General features: G+C 34.4%; 1 protein-coding gene across 2 annotated transcripts in view; it reads right to left on the bottom strand.

The window, feature by feature from the left end:
* Positions 1-22,060, bottom strand: part of LOC137410503 (uroporphyrinogen-III synthase-like) — a 30,695-nt gene that overhangs the window by 8,465 nt on the left and 170 nt on the right. For both annotated transcript variants that reach the window (XR_010981219.1, XM_068095930.1), the window contains exons 2-6: positions 19,420-19,657; positions 11,163-11,240; positions 9,392-9,478; positions 6,979-7,064; positions 958-1,050 (exon numbers count right to left, since the gene is read on the bottom strand). Coding sequence is in view for 1 of the 2 variants with exons in the window: in XM_068095930.1 (XP_067952031.1) it covers positions 958-1,050; positions 6,979-7,064; positions 9,392-9,478; positions 11,163-11,240; positions 19,420-19,657 (582 nt within the window). In the remaining variant the exon portion in view is untranslated. The remainder of the gene's footprint in view (positions 1-957; positions 1,051-6,978; positions 7,065-9,391; positions 9,479-11,162; positions 11,241-19,419; positions 19,658-22,060) is intronic.

The following is a 22,060-nucleotide window of genomic DNA, read 5'->3' as shown; positions in this document are numbered from 1 at the left end:
TAAATTACAGCTGGTTATGAAGAAAACAGCATTTACCTCTACCAACTGACACTAAGCTGTTAAAATTGTATAAATTCAAGTGCTACTCACCTGAATATGCCAATAAATATTTGTAGAATTCATTCAAACAACACTTTGGCAGTTCAGACACCACATTGACATATTTTTGTAAATAAAAAATGGCAAATATTCTGTTGGTTGGCTTTCAAAAAAGCAGGAAACATAAGAATGAGAGATATTTTTTGATAAAAACATTTTCTCATAGTAAAAGTTCCGTAGGAATCCAAATACGAATTTTAAGAAAATATACAAACATCAAACTTTAAACTGATGCTGTTACTTATCTGATACTATTCAATTGTTTATCATATAAAATGAACTTGTAAAAATGTTTTCATTTTCATAAATTAATAAAAATAGCAATAGCTTGAGTTAGAGTTTTAAGGAAATCCGCTAATTATCAAGATAAACTGTAAGTATTTGAATACTTGAAGATGCTTCTCTTTGATAACAGATTTTTTTTTAACAAAATTCTTACAAAAAGTCTTCAACTGGTTCAAGATGTTCCAGAATAGACTGTTGGTAAATATATTATTACAGTTATAACAGGTTTTATATAAAAATTTTGTTCATCAACCAAGTTTATTCATTTAAAATTTCAATTAAAAACTCCTTAGTTTTTAGTAAGTAAATTTATGAATCAGAGTGAGTTATGGTAAAAGCTGAAATAGTAATTCACTGAAGCTTTGAGACGCTTTTTAGACTACTGGATTTGCTGGTACAACGCGATATAAAAATTGTATATACTCTGCGGCAGCAAGCTACAAAATACTTAGCATCTCTAATGTGCATGCCTGCTCAGCTCACTTTAATATCATTTTTGACCAAACATGACATCGTTGATAAAGATGGTTCTACAGAAATTGATGCCAAGTTGATTTTTACCGTGAGACTTACCTTAGTACGCCCTTCCCAAACCCTGTCGACCTCTTCCAAACAATAATCAACTCCAGACGGAGAGAAAAAAACAACTGCGTCAGGTGGTCCATCCTACAACGACAATTAATGACTGATAAAGTTGGCCCGCAGCCAAAAAGGATGATAAATATACCATAAGTTGGCGGTTGGTTCATTTTTAGATATATTTGAAAAACCTCCCTTCAACACATGTAAAAGGAAAAATGGTGAGTTGTACGTAAGACAAGCAAATAACTAACATGGGTGAGTTTGCTGCTTTCTCACACAATTCAGCTCAAAATGATTAGCCCCTCAGCTTTGTTTACAGATATTCACAGTTTTAGCTGCAATGTGTCTGATAGATATAGATATTTAAGAACTGCAAAACTTATTTGTTAATTGAAAATATTAATTCAGGTATGTATAGGTTTTTATTGGCATATCTAGTAATAAAAAATGATGTTTTTTATTACATGTCAAAACAAAAATGAGAAGACAAACATCAGAAACTATCAGTGAGTTGAACAAAAGTATTTTAAAAGTTGCTAATCTAATAGTATTGATGAGTCGGAATAGTCACTTGTAGGTTATAGTGACAGAAAGTTTATAAACTGAAACATATGATGGTAGATGTTGAATGTCGATGTCACAGGATAGAAAACAAAGTTTGTCATATGCGTGGAAAGATAAATACAAATATTCTGGACACAGATTACTCAGTATTTATGATTGAAGTGAGTGGTTTGAGGATAAAACGAGCAATTAGAGGAATGTTCGTTACTTGCTTCACTATTGTGAATATAAGTTCGTATTTATCATCAGAGATACGAACTCTTGGCTTTGGTTACATTTAGTTCGGTAAAACTTAGTATAGTAAGTATTGCTAGTACATAGTTGAAGAGACTTTCAAAAACATTTGAACAGACTTACGTGTATGGATAATATAAATGTTACATATCTATAGAAATGTTTATTGACGTAAAACCATAGTTAGAAAGACCAAATTCTAGAGCTCAAATGCTAGAGCTAACCTCTGGTATTTCATGTACATGTATGTTTATGTATGAGTATCTATATACAGCCAAACATCAACTTAGCAACGTTAGCAAATACCTGTCTTGACATACAAAGTAATTTTCACTGTACAACTAGAGTTTTTCAAAACATTACAGACTTGTACAATAAACAATGCACAATGTAAACAAATTTAAACATTAACTTTGTACGTCGAGATTTGACTGTATTCACCATTGACTACCAAGGATGTTTCAGCAGCGCTAATTCAGAAACTTCCTTCATCTACTGATTTGATGGTGTACACGTTTGCTACGTATATATATATAATCAGAAACATCAGAATATATATATAATATATATATAAATCTCAGTGTTTGTCTTTTTACTAGACTTTGTGTCTAGTTACAGCAAATAAAATCTAGCGATGAAAAATCTGCAAGGATCCGGATTTGATCTTGGGACCTCTAGATCTAAAGGCGGCAAACTTAACCATTAATCTACACGGAATAAAGTAGTTGCATTGGACAAATAGTCATTACATTGGTTAAGATACTCACGCTTTAAGGACTTGCTTAAGGTTAACAACTAGCAATGTTAACCATTACGCATAACGATTATTAAGTGGCCCAAAACGGGGGTATTACTTTAGTAAAATTTTTTAGTCAAGATCTAGTTTTCCATGTAAGTTACTCAAGTTCATTGGGTAATTATTCTATTGCCCGTGCAATGCCAGGCATGCGGCTAGTATACAATATTTTTGACATTAACAAAGCTCTTTAAAAATCTAAAAATCCAAGTGAAGAGATGTTGAAATTTCCATAAGCAACAGATTTTTATTTTTTCCAGTGTCTTTTTCTTTATTAGTGTCCTTTTGGTCAGAATGTGAGCTACAATAGTAGCTTTGTAGAGTATTGTGTGACAGCCATCACTTTGAATATAAAAATAGGTTTTTTCCATTCAGGTAACTGAAGTGCACAGTAAACATTGTAACAGATTTAGAATCGTTAATAAGCTTGTCTGTTGTATGATATTCAGTCTGATAAAAGTTTGCTCTCTACAGACTCCAAAATAAAACAGTCTTCAGAACTTTATATTTCTCTGATTGATACTGCAAGTTTGCAATGCAGAGATGGTCTTGGCTCAAACTAACTGCATGAAACAATTAACTCTGACAGGTATCGTTTTAAAACTAATAGAAATTCCATATCGTTTACCCGAGTCTTTCATAGAGTATCACACGCATAATCATCAAAAAAATTTTTCAAGTGTCCAACTGAAACAAAAAATATAAACTCGCAACTTTTTTATATATACATGTAGCTTTTTTACCGTAGCCAAGTTTTATTTTGCAATTTACGCTATTTCTTCCTTATGTTAGTGAAGTATAGCTCTAAACCAGTGGTTCCCAACTGGTGGTCCATGGACCCCTAGGGGTCCACAGGAGGTTTTGAAAGGGTCCACAGGAGGTTTTGAAGGGGTCCACAGGCTGGTGCCAGTATTGGTTTTTTAGCTAGTTATTTACAGCTATTTCTGTCTTGTAGTGATTGCATCAATGATATAAAACCCTAAAAGGATAGGTGACGGCTATTATATGGGCAAGGTTTAATGATCGAGCTCTGTTGGGATTGTGCTAGCCTGGGTTTTGGGGCTAATGCGATTCCCGCCGGGTGGTCGCGTTGTCTTGTTAGGTTTTTGGGTCTAAACTTTCATCACTGTGCATCAATCGCTGGATAGTACCTGATTTCCGGTTAGTAGTACAAAAGACAAAACCTCTAACCAGCAAACACATAAGTCCCTCTCCCTCTTCAGTTTCAGCGATATACTAAGATCCATGGAAATTAAAACAATTCAATTTACAATGCACTGTTATAAACACCATATATTATGATGTTTATAAAGGGGTCCGTGGCTTTTAGATAAGGCGCTCAGTGGGTCCATGGCTTCAAGGTAGTTGGAAACCACTGCTCTAAACCCTTCAACATACTTTAAAATGGATTTACAATTTATACCAAAATAATTGGGAAGTTAAGAAGCGATGCAGACTTTCCTCACTCCGTATAAAAAGCTTCAATTAAAATTTTTAACATTGCTTTAGAGAAAAGATCAAAAAGCTAGCAATGGGTGGACCTGCTGACAACTGACATGTTTTGTGTTCATCTGCGCTCAACAGCTCAGTGAGTGGCCCAGTTTCAGTGGTTTTCATAAAGTTTTGCTGTGATCTTTTCAGCACTAATTGGTGATGTCTTGTAGATTTGTGTTTTGTGTACTGAAAGTATTTTCTGTGATTGAAATATATTTTAAGCATATCATTAATTTATTAGTCAGAACTTAGGATGGAGAATTGTGTTTGCTTGCTGTTTATAGATATGTTAGGGTCTATTAAGATGGCTTTTAAAATATACAGCGGCAGTTGTGTGGCAATCTCTAGAAAAGTTGGTTTTTGAGAAAATCTTCCAGTAAATATTGCAACTGAAGCGTGTCACTCTCAAAAAGGCAATGCCACATCTCTCATGCATTTTCTATCAAAAAGTGTATTTTTTGCTTCTAGGCTGTATCTGTTAAAACTATTTAGATTGTTCTTCAAATAGAGACACTTGAGAGCAGGTGCTTCATGTCTAACGTTCAGCAGTGATCTAGTCAACAAGTACTAACTGTGTAGCCAATGTATATTATAACAGTGGGCAGACTAACTTGAGGCAACCAATCTAATAGCCTGAACTACAGCTCTATACAGCTTGTACCAGTCGTCACTAGCTGCACAACATAAGGAGCGGTGAAAGAAAATGTTTTAGTATTTGGCGAATGAGGTTTACTAATGTGGAAACAGTATGGCGGCCTAAATGCAAAACTCTGTCGTAAAGCAAAGAATCAGAAGATGAATGAGCAGTGAGATATATAATGGTACGCGAGAGTATAGTGAGAGTATATAATGCTACGCCATTGGTATAATAGATATAACAGTACCTAGTGATTACAACATAGCCAGTAAAGAAAACGAAAAAGTGGAAAAATATCTCCCACTCGAAGCGGAGATTGAAAAGTGCTGGCATGTAAGAGCAACTGTAGCTTTGGAGGTCCTGGGAGGATCGGATGTAATAACACCGTATATCAAATGGGGCTCAACTAAATACCAGCAACAACCAACACAAGTCCGCTGTAGAAAAGCGTTTTATTAGAAATGCCCAAGATCTTGAGGCGAGTGCTCAAACTCTCAGGTCTCTGGTAGGAGACCCGACCTTGAGTAGACATTTCTACCTGTTTGGGTTAACTGAGATGAGAAAATCATTTTATATATTTTACTAAAATTGCCACTAAAATGCTAACTAAAAAAGAATTTTGGTCGAGTAAAACAATAATACGGGTAAGGAATATAAATAACTAGCTGTGCTACCCGGCGTTGTCCGAGTAATAGAAAAGTCTTTGGACAGAAAATTGATTTGTATTTAACATATAACAACATTTGCCATTCTAATTTTCAAACTACATATCATGAGAAAAATGTTTTGTCTTATAAACAATGAGAAGTAATGAGAGTTGCTTGCTATTAGCCTGGCACTTTGCCAATGAAAAATTTGAGTACGCTTAATAATGTGAGCCAACAGCTTCTCGTGATGTTATGCTATGACCCTGCTTAGTACGCAAAGCCGTTGGGTATTTGCTCTCATATAATGACTTATATCGGCAACCTAGCAACTCAATCTCGTTGGCCTAATGGGTATGGTGTCGGACTGCACACACGTGTGTCTGCGATCAAATCTTCTTCGGTATGGATCTTTTACTCCAAGATTTTAAGATCTATAGCTGGAACGCGTTCAATTATACATACGAAAACAAAAGACAGAAAACATACTTTGAAAAATATATATATATATATATATATAGATTAGCTAGATTTCACTACAAAATTGTTTCGCTCTTGAGGTGACCCCTGTAAAACGAAAAATTTTCTAGCGAAACAATTATTTATATTTCTTACCCATATTACCATATATTTTCTTGTTCAATATATATAAATCTACACGTTTGTCTGTCGTCAATATGTCCAGTTATAGCGATAGTTTTAAAAATGAAAAAACCGCCTCATATTGGAATTGAGCTCTAAAACCCCAGTTCTGCAGACAGGCATGCTATCTACTCTACCACATGGCTTACTTACCATACTATGGAATGATTGGGCACATACTTATTACACCGCCAATCTTTAATGTCGATTAGTTAAAATACACACGCTTCACCTAGCATGCTTGAACTACTAGAAGGAAAATATGCGCCCAGACTTTTTCGAAATGCTATAATTCTATACATATATATCTCAGAGCCTGTCAGGGGGTGTGTCGTGCTATAGCTAGTAAGATTCAGGAAATAAATACCCACTTCGTGCTGGATTTGATCTTGAAACCTCCTGATCGCAAGGTGATAATCTTATCAAGCTATGTGAGATGCAATGATTTCATTAGGTGATATGAGTTGCTATGTCGGTTAAAATACACATAGCACTCTGCGTTATGCAACGTCACGAACGCTTGCTCTCACAGCTCTTAATAGTAAGTTTAGCAATAAGGATAGTAGCTTACTCAAATTAGTCATTGGCCATGTACCAGGCTGATGGCAAGTGGCAGGGAACTGCATTACCTGCCATTGTTTATAAGCTGTTTTTTAACACCTATGCAACGCCAGACATTCGGCTAGTATATGTATATATATAGCACAAACTTGATTAACCTTATAGCTAATACAGAAATAAACATCTTCATTTGAAAATTAGAATGGTAAATGTTGTATATGTTGATTAAAAATGAATTTTCTGTGCAAAAACTTCTTTAATACCCGTGCAATGCCAAGCATTCATCTAGTATATACACATGTAAAAATAACTTATCGTCATCAAAAGGATTCCAGCATGGTACAACTGCTCCTAAAAATGCTGACAACCAGCTGTAGAAACAGAAAACTAGATTTTGGCATGATAAATGAGAAGAGGTAAAGAGGGAAATTTGGACTCACAATAGATTGTGAATATTCGGTGAGGTTATGGGCAAAGTCTGGGTGAGGCAGCGTCTTGTACACCACTAGTTCGTCCAGTTGAATCCCTAGATAAGACGGTAGAGCCTTAATACAAATCAGCAAACAACTATTCCCAAATCTTATCACGGACAATTTAGTACAGTTTCATAAACAGAATAACATGAAAAGAAATCTCAACAGTTCATAGTGCAAGTTGCCAGCAAATGGTTTGACAGGCCAGTAAAACTTAAAATAACTTTCAGGCGATGTGATATGCGAGAAAACTCTGATATTAGACGAAACAGCGAAAAAGGAGCAGGACCACACGCTAGCTTCATGCTCAGAAGCGTCACAGCCGATATTACCAGTATGAAGGTGTCAAAGGTAGTATTACCAGTATGAAGGTGTCAAAGGTAGTATTACCAGTATGAAGGTGTCAAAGGTAATATTACCAGTATGAAGGTGTCAAAGGTAATATTACCCGTATGAAGGTGTCAAAGGTAATATTACCCGTATGAAGGTGTCAAAGGTAATATTACCAGTATGAAGGTGTCAAAGGTAATATTGCCAGTATGAAGGTGTCAAAGGTAATATTACCAGTATGAAGGTGTCAAAGGTAATATTACCAGTATGAAGGTGTCAAAGGTAATATTACCAGTATGAAGGTGTCAAAGGTAATATTACCCGTATGAAGGTGTCAAAGGTAATATTACCAGTATGAAGGTGTCAAAGGTAATATTACCAGTATGAAGGTGTCAAAGGTAATATTACCAGTATGAAGGTGTCAAAGGTAATATTACCAGTATGAAGGTGTCAAAGGTAATATTACCAGTATGAAGGTGTCAAAGGTAATATTACCAGTATGAAGGTGTAAACCGGTCAATAAATATATTTCCTGACGTATTCGAGTAATTTCTTAAACCTGTTGGCTTGACAATTGTCATCTACACGATTGTCAAAGTGCCTCCTACACTTCTAGTACTTTTTATCTTGAGCTTAAAGTTCTAAATAAACGAATCAGAGATGTTTATGTTTAAGCAGTAAACATAAACATCTCTTTGTGCCATACTTTATGGCTTTTATTCTTTTATCAGTTAATTTATGAAAGCTTGTCATTAAATCAATTATTTAGCATAGTCTATAACATGATTATTTATCAACAATAAACAAATAACATAAGCATTACAGAATAATAGGCATAGAGCATAATAATTTGTTACCATGCAATATTTTATTTAAATACTGATTCGCGGGAGTACTTGGTACCACAGACCAATCAACGGGAGCAACTTCTAGAGTTGCACGTAAATATTACATATACTAAAACTTTTGGAATAGATATTCTTACTCTGTTCCAATAGATTTGTCTATAAAGGATACGGAGGCTTTTTAAACAACGAATATGGAATGAAACAACAATGAGCAAGAATGAAAGCAGAAAGGGTACAATAAATGATAAGAAAAGTCATAATGAAAAGGTGATGTCAAGTGATTACCGTTGCTAAGGTTGGTCATGTGATTACTGTTGCTAAGGTTGGTCATCTGACCTACTGTTGCTAAGGCTGGTCATGGGACTACTGTTGCTAAGACTGGTCAAGTGATTACTGTTACTAAGGTTGGTCATGTGACCTACTGTTGCTAAGACTGGTCATGTGATCACTTTTGCTCAAGCTGGTCATGTGATCGCTGAGGTTAAAGAAGGTTATATGACAACTGGTACTATACATTTGCTAGGGCTATGTATTATATTGCATATTATATTATATTGCTATCTATTATATTGCAGTAATTTTTCACATGTAAGCTAAAAACTAAAGATATGAAAAAGCTTTCAACAATGGTGTACTTTCTCATGCCAGTAACTACAAAACTCCTCAATCACCCCTTGATAGAACATGACAACTTTTAAAGGATGTAATATCCACCAAACACCACCATGTGGCTTTTGACTTGAAATAGAAAACTAAAAATTGAAAAATACAATTGAAAACTTTTGACTAAGAAACAAATATTGAAAACTTTTTTATTTAAAAAATGTGTTATAAAAATTTCACGTAAGTGTTAGTCGTTCATTCCTTTGTCTACCCATTTTAGGTTGTTTCCTACAGCAAAATAATACCGCTGAAGCTGATGCATTGCAAGGTACAACACAATTGGAATGTTTGCTTCCTTACAGAGAATAATCCTGAAAATCACACATGGGATCACTACTGCCTGGTGACATCACTGCCTAGTGACATCATTTATAGTCATTATTTTATTTTTTGATAACTCCTAGTAGCGTATCTAAAACTTTCATTTTATGAAACTATTACACTGAATCTAAATATAGTAAAACCCTATCTTTATTGTAAACTAGAGCAACATCTATCAACGAGGAGGGGAAGCTCTGAGAAAAAATGAACGAACTTACCCAGTGTAGCGAGCTGTCCCTTTAGGTCAATTGTCTTGAGGGATGTTTTCGGATAGAGAAAGCTTTGCGTCGCCTCAGGTTTCACATCTATTTAGGGAATAGATAGTCAGATAACAAACAAACAGAGTATAAACTACTACTATACCTGACCTCTCTCTAATATATCTACTAGGCATATAATATGCTGCTCGCATGACTTCAAGCATGCATGTATAGTGTGTGACTCCAATGAGTTTAAGTACGCACACGGTATGTTACTCGCATGAACCAATGCATGTACCCAGTATAGTACGACAAAATAAAGCTAGACATATCCATTTCCCAAAACAAAAATATTAGTGCGCACAAATACAAGCAAAGTAGTTACATGATAAAACTGCTAAATGTGTAATCATTAAAAAGTGATATGTATCAGCCAATAGGTTGCGACATATCGTTTCATGCCAGCGCTGATGGATTGTTGATGTAATACATCTGTGATTTTTGTCAACTTTATAATCACTGTAAAATCTGCCTAAGGAAACTGTAACCTCGGGGATGGGCATAATCTCACCATTTGGAAGTTTTATCATCTTTTCAAAAACCGTTTAGTGAAAAACACGAAATCCAGCTTTACACAACAAGTACGCTTTAGTTTGAGTTCGCTAGTCGCCCATTTCAAACTGAATATCTGTATTTATTCTTCCACACATATAACCAATGTTGTTTTCTATTTTGTGACACCAACATACTACATCCACCTTGGTATGTTTCAGTTTATGAACCTTTTGTTACTACAACCTACAATTAACTATGCCAACTCCTCCACAATATTATAAACTACCAAATTATTAAAAACTTTTGTTCAACTCACTGAATAGTTTCTGATTGTTATCTTTTCATTGTTCAGTTCTTTTTTCTTCCTTTTGGCATGTAACGAAAAACATAATTTTGTTGATGCTACTAAAAACTATTACTAATGCCAATAAAAAGAAAGTTATCCATACATACAAAATTCAAATCACACCAGAAACATTTCCCAAGCTGATTATCTTTGTCATCATTACACTTGTTCTTTGTTACATCAATATAGCAGCAAAAACGGCTTCAGTCACTTTTGGTTGCATCTATAATCTAGACAATGCTGACCTATGAGAAATTAAATAATTCAGCAACAGAAACTCTGGGCTCATCAGCTGAGGGCCCAAAGTTGTACAAATGGAGCAATATTGGCATCCGAAACATTCTATTATCAAAAATTATTTTTCACCGCACGATCTTAAAACTGAAAATTATTTAACATCATAGTAAATTCACTATGACTTGACTGAAAGGGAGCTCAAAAAGGACTGATTTTAGACTCAAAGGAAATCAAAAGAGAAATATTTACAGGCCAATAAATAGAAACCACCTAGAGGAAAACCTTGGTGAAATGTTTGACAGACACTGTCAGAAGCAGGAGTGCAATTGGATGTATGTTTACACGAGTGTGGTTGACAAAACCAGCCTTTCATTGATGAAATTGGACAGCTAACATGTTGTTGAACATAAAAGACATTTTTTTGAAGGTTGTTTACAATAACAAGATAGCTGGCAGTTTGTCAAAAAAATACACGCTAAACGGTTGGATCAAATAATGTGATAGCCGTGTGAGAGGCATTTGAAAGAGCTGATACTATTACAATTAAATAGGATAAAAGATGGTTTATAGACACCCAACAACTAGTGACACGGACTCGGTTGCCTGAAAGAACTGACAACATGAATTCTACTCGAGGAGTCATACATGTACCTAGATGCATTTGTTTTGCCAAGGCAGTTGCCGAGCCGGAGTCCGCCCCTCTGCAGTCCAGGCCAAGCAGCTGATGAGCTAAAAATAAGAACGGAAAAGATTTAAGGCAACTATTTAGTTCGCAAATGACAGTCAATTTTATACTGAGTCGACATTCCGTAGAGTTTCAAATTAGTTATTGGGAATGATGATAGACACTTTATCCTGGACTCCACATATAGTACATACAGCTTTCATAAATGTTTGGACAAATAGCACCCGTTATATAAAAATAAAAAGGTTGTTTATGCATTTAATCACATCATTTTGTTTACAAACATTGGAAAAAGTATCTTGCCTGAGATAGCATTGCTTGAAACTTGTACAAGGAGTGCCAGAATATGATTTTCAATGTTTGACACCATCTGGTATTGATTTTCCAGAAATGAATTTTATCTTCTTTTGTTTTGCGGTTTTACTAGTCTGTGATCATCAAAGAGAGCAATACGGCTAAATACAGAAACATTAGCAGCACATTTTGCTATAGTTTGTAAGTTTCCAAAAATAGCTGTGCCGTCATGCAGTTTCCGGTATCAGTAAACAAGCCTGACATCAGACTATTCTTTTAGCATATTTTGTAATAAAATCAATTAACAAAATGATTTGTAAAAAGAATATAAGCAAGCGAGATCTAATTTAATAAAAAATAAAACATATTTGTTCGTTGCCGTACAATATCAAAGTTAGATGCTAGTTTACACAAATATGTGTCACAACAAACAAATAAGAAATTAATTGTTTTGAAAAGAAATGCATGAGAATTTTGCTAGCTAATTATCAAAAGAAAAATGATTGGCTGATGGAGCACCACAGCCTCGACACAAGTGGCCTTGACAATTTAAAAAAGCTGAAGCCCGATAAAACACTTAAACTGCAACAAGATAAGTTTCAATATCATCAGTAGGACATATTTTAAGAAGGCCTTACATATTGAAAGGAAACATTAGACTAACGTAACACGCAACTGCATCAGCCTGAGTTTGTTAGTGATTTTTGGTGATTTCAGTGATTTCTTGTAACGTATAATTGGTGATTAGTGAACTAATGAACAGCCTCCTATTGACTGTGAATTGATTATCAGCGCATTGAATAGTATCAATGTCATGCATCTAGCACATGACTGTAATTTCAATTAACTAAAATATGCATTCTGCTCAAATAATCTACCCTATATGCGTAATGTAAAATAAATAAAAACAAGTACACCGGATGATTCATTTATTGACTGGCTGTTCAAAGAGAAAGCATTGCATTATTAGCAGCGTGTAGTTTTATATTCTAAGATTGTTTCTAAGAAACAATCTTTTGAGTACTTTTCAAAATGGAATTTCTGAGTATAAAAATCACCCATCATTGCCATGACCCAGGAAAATGGCTTAAAGTTGATTCCTTCACAAAACCAAAATCTTCTACATGGGTTGTTGATTTTACATATATAATTAATCATATATTGAACTAAAACGTTTGAGACAGTTTTACTGATGCATTAGCTCTGTATACGTCCACTTCTGCCAGTTGCATGACTTGCCACTGTCAATTTTCAAGTGGCTACTGACTGAGAGGCTATGAAACTGCCAGTAGAGAAAAAATACAAGACTAAAATACAAGTATTACTGTCTTTGTAACCAGCTTGTATTCCTGCAAAACTATAGACTATTTTATTTTCAGAGTTGCCGTTAACTTGTATTCCCATCACTAGTTAGGAAATATTATTTTATATTTCTATATATAAATATATTTATTAGAAATCGGATTTCTCCAGTAAGTTGTGGATAATTGCTGCAACTTGAGTTTATTTGTCTCCTTTTTAAATAATAGAACGCATTTACGCAATCGTTCTCATTAGTTGTCTCAAATAATTGTCATTTCAACCAGTCAGTACTTAATTATTGGTAATTTTTGTTAAGTTTTGGAGAATGCACTAGGATAGAAAAAACATAACCAGTTCTCTTGACCGCTGTATCAAAGAAACCCTTAAGTATAACATCGAGGAGAGACATATTCAAGAAAGTAGAGGAAATCTTTTTGAGACCTTCAGAATTCAAGCTGCCTATTTTCCCACACTCTTTTGACTCTATTTTATCACGAGTATCTTTTGTTGCGATAATTTGTGAATATCGAATATGCATAGGAAATGCGAACATACACTCAATTCCATAAACAAACATCGGTCAACATATGCCCAGAGTAAAACTGATTATCCCACGACCAAAGCGATTGTTTGGGAGAGTTATGATAAATGCATATGTGCACACAACTCCCGAAAAATTATCCGTTAATGGCCGTGACCAAACCCTTGTACCGCAATCTTTTAAACAAATTTAACCATTTTTGTGTCGTCATTCAAGTATGATAATGATACGAAACACATATAAACTTATTTAAATATGTTACCAAGTATTTTGAAGGTTACCGCAATATCTTAAAACTAACCCATCTGATCGGATTATGCACAAATAGACAGATTAATTTGGCCAAAAATTGCGATAAAAACTTGACAAGCTTTTTCTAATTAAAATTAAGACCGGCCAACGAAACGCCAATAAGGCCGTGCGACAAATAGTACAACTATTAAGTCGTGCGCATTTCACGAGAAAAACGTGCACATTTCACCAGACTATGGCATTGCCTAATTGCCAGAGGTTTCTTTAATTAACGTAAAAGTACAGAAAAGTAATCGTTTCTTTTTTGCCAATTCTACGGGATTCTGACATTTTGGACACTTATACATCTATTTCTATGACAACCAGCTAAAATCTGTTTAGATTTTTAAATTCAGCATAATTCTTTAGATATAAATACAGAAATCTAGATAAATATCACAACTTCTTGATATTGGTTGCTATGACCAATTATATACAGCCCCCATATGTATATTACACAGCAGCTTGCCATTTTACTTCTAATATTGCATTTATCCTATTGCAGGGAGAGATATAAACATATAATCTTTTCCTTTCATTATTGCTGTTTGTTGTATATAATAACACCCAGTATATTACAGCTATCATTGCAGCTACCATTGCAGTTCTCCTATTGCACTGCAGTGCCATTTGACTGCTAATATTGCATTTTTCAACCAGCAGTACCTTTTCTTTTTCCATTATCACTTTGGTCGTGGGCTGTATGACAGGGGAATTTTTAGTCGATAGCATGTTCATTGTGTAAAGAATGCCTCATGGAACTTAGTTATTCTATACAAGAAAAAAAGAATAATATATATTGTTTGACGATTTTTGCAATGACATTTTTCCTCCTCTTCATGATAAGAGCTCACCAGAAAACAACCAGAGTAATTTGATGATACATCGCTCAACCAAATCCTTTGAAGAACCACAGCAAGCCGAAGGAACCATTCTTAGATCCGCTGACTCAGTTCCCAATGACAAAGACATACCATAACTCATGGGAAATTATTGTAGGTGCTTGTAAACTGCATTTCTGTTGGTTTGGCTAGGCATTTGCCAACACTTAGAGTAAGACAAAATATTTGAAATTTGTTGGAAAGTGATCTAAAAAAAGGTTTTATTACAATGATGAACTTTTGACATCGCCAATCAGTGTAGACCGAGATCTAAGTTTGCCTAGGGCTCCGTAGCACAGATATGAACCATAACTTAAAACGAGCTCATTAAGAAACCATTATAAATTGATGAAGAAGAAACAACTAGAATGTTTGGTGCTGCTAGTGAAATGAAGTTCTCGCGCCTCAAGTGTTGGCAATTGCGAAAAGCATAAACATTCCAGATTTGATGTTACTTGACCCAAATGCCAATGACAGCTGAAATCTAAAGCGCACTAAAAATGTCCCTTTCTACACAACTTCACTTGACAGCAAAAAATATGAAGGCTTTCTACATTGATATAAAAGTTTGGACAAAATATGCTGTAAGTTCAACATAAACAAATAGTACATTGAGATCGCTGTTTACAGTCGGAGGAGAAAGCTAATGTGTGTTTCGCTTAAAATAGGTCGCGCTATTAGTTCAAGAGACATCATTCCAATGCTTTATCGCCTACACAGGTCAACCATGAAAGCCGATGACTTCCTCATTATGGTTTAGACACGCTCGCCATTTCTAATAATACTTGAACCAGCAAATATACTGTCCAGTGACTACATTTTTAAGATTAATACGAATGATTTATTTTAATTTTTAGCCACAAAATAAGTGTCACTAGCAAGACCAATGAAAATTTCAGCGTTGTAAATTTTTGTTTCGTTACCACTCTTCAACACAAGCACTAGACAGCTCATGGTAGCCTTTGGTTGACCATAAATAAAGCCGAGAGAAACCCATGTTGACTTTTCCCTCTCATGTTTGCTTCACCGACATGTTTACTTTTACACAAAGTTATTTCACCACCATGTTAACTTTTTTACAGGTTTACCTTTCTGTCATGTATGTTTTCCCATGTTTACCTTTCTGTCATGTATGCTTTTCTCTATGTTTACCTTTCTGCCATGTATGCTTTTACCATGTTTACCTTTCTGCCATGTATGCTTTTTTCCATATTTACCTTTCTGTCATGCTTACTACCTTTCATGCTTTTACACTTGATATCAAGATACAGTTGAAATCAAGATAAAGCAATTCCTTCAGAATAACCGGATATTCTTGGAAGAAATAATTATCACAATAGCAAGCTCATCGTTGCCAGAAACCTTTGCAAATGAAATTAATGTACTCATCAATTTTAGGATTAGCCAACATAAACATGTAGATAAAACTGTGCATAAGCTATGTTGAAATAAGACAATAAGACGATGTGAGCAGACGAAGTGATCGGATGAAGTGGAAGAGGGGCTGTTAGAGATATTAGCTCAGACCACTAATATGGCTACGGAGCCTACATATAGGCAGGAAGATTTGTGAGAGTAATCAGTTCTCTTATGCAAAGCAATCTGGTAAGAAAGACCTTCGCAGGCTTTGTTTCCGATTCGATCAGTCTATTCAAAAAGCTGCTGACATCACATACTTGGTTGGAGACAAGAAAAGCACCTGAAGAGCATAAGCAAACTTAGCAGACATCCACAATTGGCTCATAGATACAATGATAGCCTTATTGAAGGAGAGATGATACAGAGAAAGATATGCAGAGGCCGGAAGAGAGAGAGAGAGAGACAAATGCAGAAACGATCTACTAGTTAGGTGATGAGGGTGTTCATTAGCCTTCTTCTCAGTCCATACATATACTCTATCACAGTCAGAAGCTTGTCACTCTAGATTATCATTTTAGCGTGAGATGTGGACAGTTGTTGTGGGCTATCATGTAAGGCCGACAACACAAACTTGTCATACAGTAGATTTGTTAAGTGCAACATCAGATCCGTGATTCATGGTTTGCAGATGCAGTTCCTTGAACTGTGATAAATGGCATACATACTCTAGTATTGAGGGATGATTCTATAGAGCATGTTAAAATTAATATCAAAGGAATAACTCCAAAAGAAATATCCATGAACCATCACTAAGGAAGCCAAGTAGACCTCAATTCTTCCACCTAGAACATGCAGACACTCGTCATAACTATCTTAATTATAGTGTTAAAAGCGATGACCTCATACAAATTTTATGTTACAAGTGATGACCTCCTGTGTTAACCCTCTTGTGTTAAAAGTGATGGCATCAAAAATCTCTTGTGTTAGAAGCATAGAGTTATCTCCCCCTAGAGTGATAACTGTGCCATCAACAACACGAGAGTTTCCGGTGCCAACAAGGAGCGTTTAGGCCACGCCCCTTTTTTGTGCTAGTCAATCGCAGTGATTGACAGAACGATAACATCAGCCATGAGAATGATCATGAATTTCCACAGTTAAGATAGTAATTATTGCTCATATTAAAAAAATGATGATTATAGTTTATTACTCTAATATATGCTTATTATTTAAAGCAATTCAATACCTACATGACTTGCAAAGGCACTGAATAGATAGTGTTAAGTAAGTGAGTTAATGCAATCAGTTACTCCAATGATATACAGCCCCCACACATGGGGGGCTGTATATCATTGGTTACTCATAGATAAGATGGATAGTCATACTGGGGTTGTATTACATTGGTGTGATGGGAAGCTAATCGACTGCCATCTACTGAAAGTATTGACATTGTATGGTGATAGAGTGATTCATTGACACCACAGTTCACAAACAGCCCTTGCATGTAATATTAGATTTCAACACATATCAATCAAATACATAGAATAGCTTAAAGCAAAGATGTCCACTAGTTAGTAGACATCTTTGCTTGATGTAAGCAAGCAAAAAGTTTGAAAGTTAGAGTGGCAAATGTTGCTATATGTTAGATAAAAATAAATTATACTTAATTATACTAAATTATAATTATTTAAAAATAAAAAAGACTTTTTTATTACTTTATTTATTAAATAATTTTTTATTGTAATCATAGCTAAACAGATTATATTTAGCCATCACTTGCTAATTATTTCACATTTACATTTAAACACATTTGCAGTTTCATTTTTCTTCCTAATTCATTTCAACAAAAAACTTCTTTTATGATATGAAATTTAAAAGTTGTAGTTGTTTGAAAAAGCTTGAAAACCTTTACAGTTGTTTTCTTTTTCCTCTTAATTCATTTGAACTGCTTAAAAATATTTTCTCATGATATGAAACTTAAAAGTTAGAATGGTAAATGTTATATAAAAATAAATTTTCTGTCCAAAGACTTTTTTATTACTCGGGCAACTCGGGTAGTACAGCTCATAGTTGATGGCAGTCGATTAGCTTCCCATCACACCAATGCCATACAACCCCAGTATGACTATCTATCTTATCTATGAGTAACTGATTGCATTAACTCACTTACTTAACACTATCTATTCAGTGCCTTTGCAAGTCAAGTAGGTATCAGGGATTACGTGTATGCCACAATTTCCATTTCCATAATTCATTTCCATAATTTATTTTCATATTAATTCCATTTCCATAACATTTCCATAATTCATTTCTATATTATATCCATTTCCATAAAATTTCCATAATTCATTTACATATTATTTCCATTTCCATAACATTTCCCTACTTCATTTCCATTTTCATAACATTTCCATAATTCATTTCCATATTATTTTCATTTCCATAATTTATTTCCATATTATTTCCATTTCCATAAAATTTCCATAATTCATTTTCATATTATTTCCATTTCCATAAAATTTCCATAATTCATTTCCATATTAATTCCATTTGCATAACATTTCCATAATTCATTTCCATATTATTTCCATTTCCACAACATTTCCCTACTTCATTTCCATATTATTTCCATTTCCATAACATTTCCCTACTTCATTTCCATATTATTTCCATTTCCATATTATTTCCATTTCAATAACATTTCCACATTATTTCCATTTCAATAACATTTCCATATTTCTAATATAAAATTTCCATATCCATCTCCCTAAAATTATGGAAATATTTATGTTTGTGGAAACAATGATATACAGGGGGCTGTATATCATTGGCTGTATATCATTGCTGTATGGGGCTGTGGGGGGCCGCATATCATTGATGGAAATGGATATGAAAAAGTAAACATTTCCATAATATGTTTAGCGATCCTGGTAGGTATTGAATTGCTTTAAATAATAAGCATATGTTAGAGTAATAAACTATAATCATCATTTCTTTAATATGAGCATTAATTACTATCTTAACTGGAAATTCATGATCCTTGTTTAACCCTTCTCATGGCTGATGTTATTGATCTACTAGTCAATCACTACGACTGACTAGCACAAAAAAGGGGCGTGGCCTGAACGCTCCTTGTTGGCACCGGAAACGCTCGTGTAGTTATCACTCTAGGGAGAGATAACTCTATGGTTAGAAGTGATGACATCAAACATCTCTTGAGTTAGAAGTGATGACATCAAACATCTCTTGCGTCGGAAGTGATGACATCAAACATCGCTTACTTTAGCAGTGATGACATCAAACATATCTTGCGTTAGAAGTGATGACATCACTAGAGTTGAAAGTAATCATATCACGTAATCCATTAACTAACGTTGATGATGTCACAGACTCTCGATGATATAAATTATGACATCACACATTAATAGTAAACAAAATGATGACATATATCTGGCAATGCTATCCAAAATAAAACTTGAGCTTGTGCAGCCTTATTATGAACTTTATGACAAGATGATCGCATTTTCATTCTGAATAAATCATGACTATAAAATATACCTGCGAGATGAGTTGCCTCCCCAACAACATAGTTTGTTTTTTCTAGCCAATGAGACAGCACATCCTTTTCACAGGCTTTCTGTGCATTCTGACAGGCTTGCACTGAGTTCTGGCTTGTTAGAACAAGACCTGCATAATTGTGAGGTGATCCCAGTCTCTCTGCCAGATCAGAGATGTTGATATATTCAAAGGAAAGAGCAGGGATACACTCACCATGATGGCCGCTCGCAGCTAAACCCTTCAACAAATTAATCAGCAAGCATGAAAAGACTAGACAGATCGATAAAAACCAGAAGCTATGTGCCTACTAGTTCAATTTGGAATCTTTTAATTTGTATAAAATAACCTGGCTTTAGTTAATAAATTATAGGTTTCTCCCTAAATATGTATATGTACGGTGGTATGCAAAACAAAATACTGAATTAATTTCCAAAAGTTATTTATAACTTGTTGTTCTCATCTCTGTGACTAGTAAACAAACAAATCGCATGTATATATCACTAGATTGAAAATCTCGTTAGAATCTTGGGATGTTAAGATGGGATATTAAAATATTCCATCAAATAATGTATAAGATGCACCCAAATTGGATTACATGCAGTTTTTCGAACCAATTTAGCAAAAACTATTGGATTACAGATCACAAGGTTTTATAAGATGATTTTTTCTTTTCAATATTTATTCATATAATTTCTTTGTTTCCAGAATCTAATCTTGGTCAAACTATACGGCTTGAGATAAGCAAATAATACTGCATGTGTTGTAGTCATGTCTGCACAGTTGTTATTTTCAACCATTAAAATAATGAAATGTTCAGAATTTAGCCTGCATAATATTTCAAAAACATAATTTGACAGATGTTTGGTTTTCATATTTGAAATCAGGACAAAATGAGGATTAATTTAATATATAATTTACGGTTATTGACTAAATTCACAATAAATAACAATGTTGTAGATGAGAGTTTTAGTTTTCCATCAAAGGGATCCGGTTTATTGTGCACACCGCTGTAAATGTACAAGTGAGTACACACCAAATGACCAAAGCATTTACCAAAATAGTTATAAACAATTATATAAATAGTCTTATTAGTTGCTAGCAGTCTTTAGAAGCTATCAATAAAAAAATTTCAAACTAAAACGCCGATGAGAGATTCGTGACTTCATTCCCACCTTCAAATCAATTAATTTTTGGAATTATAGGTTTGGTCAAACATCAGTGCAAGTTTGATGAACAAATATAAACATGACTGTTCAATGCTAGAGTTATCTGCTTATTTCTATGTAAAATAGCTAAACTGGCATTATCAATATATATCGCTCAATCGATTAAAACAAATGCATTATTAACTCTATTACAGTAGACACATTGGCCAATTAACAACTACAGTAGATGCTCACATAATATATACCTCATTTTATGTAAATTCCACATAATGTAAAGAATTTATGTAAAATCTTTGCTTTGTATTACCTAAGAAATCCCATATAAGGTAAAGTGTTAAGTAGATGCAAGCGCTCAAATTCGATTTGAATAACAAGAATTCCATAGTTAAAAATAAAAATATCGTGTTTTCTTTTGCCGCACATGGGAGAAAAATGACATATAGGGGTATCTCTATTATATATTCTAGCACACCTGCAGTCTAGTGTGTAGTGAGAGATCATCAGGTGCCACGATAAAGCGGCGAAAATAAGTGGCTGTACAATAATTCAGAAATACCTAAAGGCAGTCGATAGGTGCATATGTTATAGTGTTGGTCTACTAAGCTAAATGTCACGAGTTGGAGTCTCATTAAAGCAATCTTTTATCCTATCCTCTAATCCTGGCTGTGGATGGAAAGACGGACAGACAGACACCGCTCCTACGATAGTAAAAAAGAAAAAATTTTTTCCTGCATTGACTTTGCTGTGAAGAGAAAAGTTGAAAAAATCGATATGAATTGACATTGAAAGCAGGCGCTTCTACCACTAACTTTATGTAAAATTACTGTATTCTTGAATTCTAACAATGACAAAATAGAGAAAAATTGTTGATACAAAACAATAATACCACTGTTAATAATAATAATTTTAAAGTCAAGTTTAATTTTTCCTATTTGAAGGACCAAATGGCTGAGTTCGGGAAGATCTTGGAATGGATAAGCCCATTAACATGTATAGCATAAATATTCTCGGAACGGGCTATTTATATTGTTGGAGCGTCTACTGTACTAGACATCTCGGTCAAGCAGTGACTTCCAAGTTTATGATCAAGAACTCAGGCTAGCATTTGGGTGACCTTGCTACTATGTGTTGCAATTTGACACTAATATCACATCATTAGCCGTAAGAGAGACTGCTATTATGGTATTCATCTACATATGCATAATACTGCCTCTTTATCATCAAGGCGCTCAGTTCACCATAAATATGCAAGAGAAAAAATGTTTATATAAACACAGCAGATCACGAGATAGCCATGATTATCTAGGCATGTTTTACTCAATGCGCGTCAATTCTTTTATCTGTTTAACATATTACAAAAAAAAGAATTTCCTGAAAACACATAAAACATGTTGCCAAGACTGCTTCAGACTAAATCATTCCAATTACAAGAATCGTGTCACCCTTTCAAAAGCGCCATGGAGACGTGAGAACAA

The sequence above is a fragment of the Watersipora subatra genome, chromosome 1 (assembly GCF_963576615.1).
Source record: "Watersipora subatra chromosome 1, tzWatSuba1.1, whole genome shotgun sequence".
In the NCBI taxonomy this organism is placed as follows: Eukaryota; Metazoa; Bryozoa; class Gymnolaemata; order Cheilostomatida; family Watersiporidae; genus Watersipora; species Watersipora subatra.
The sequence above is the reverse complement of the archived record's forward strand: the minus strand, read 5'-3'. Positions and strand labels throughout refer to the sequence as shown.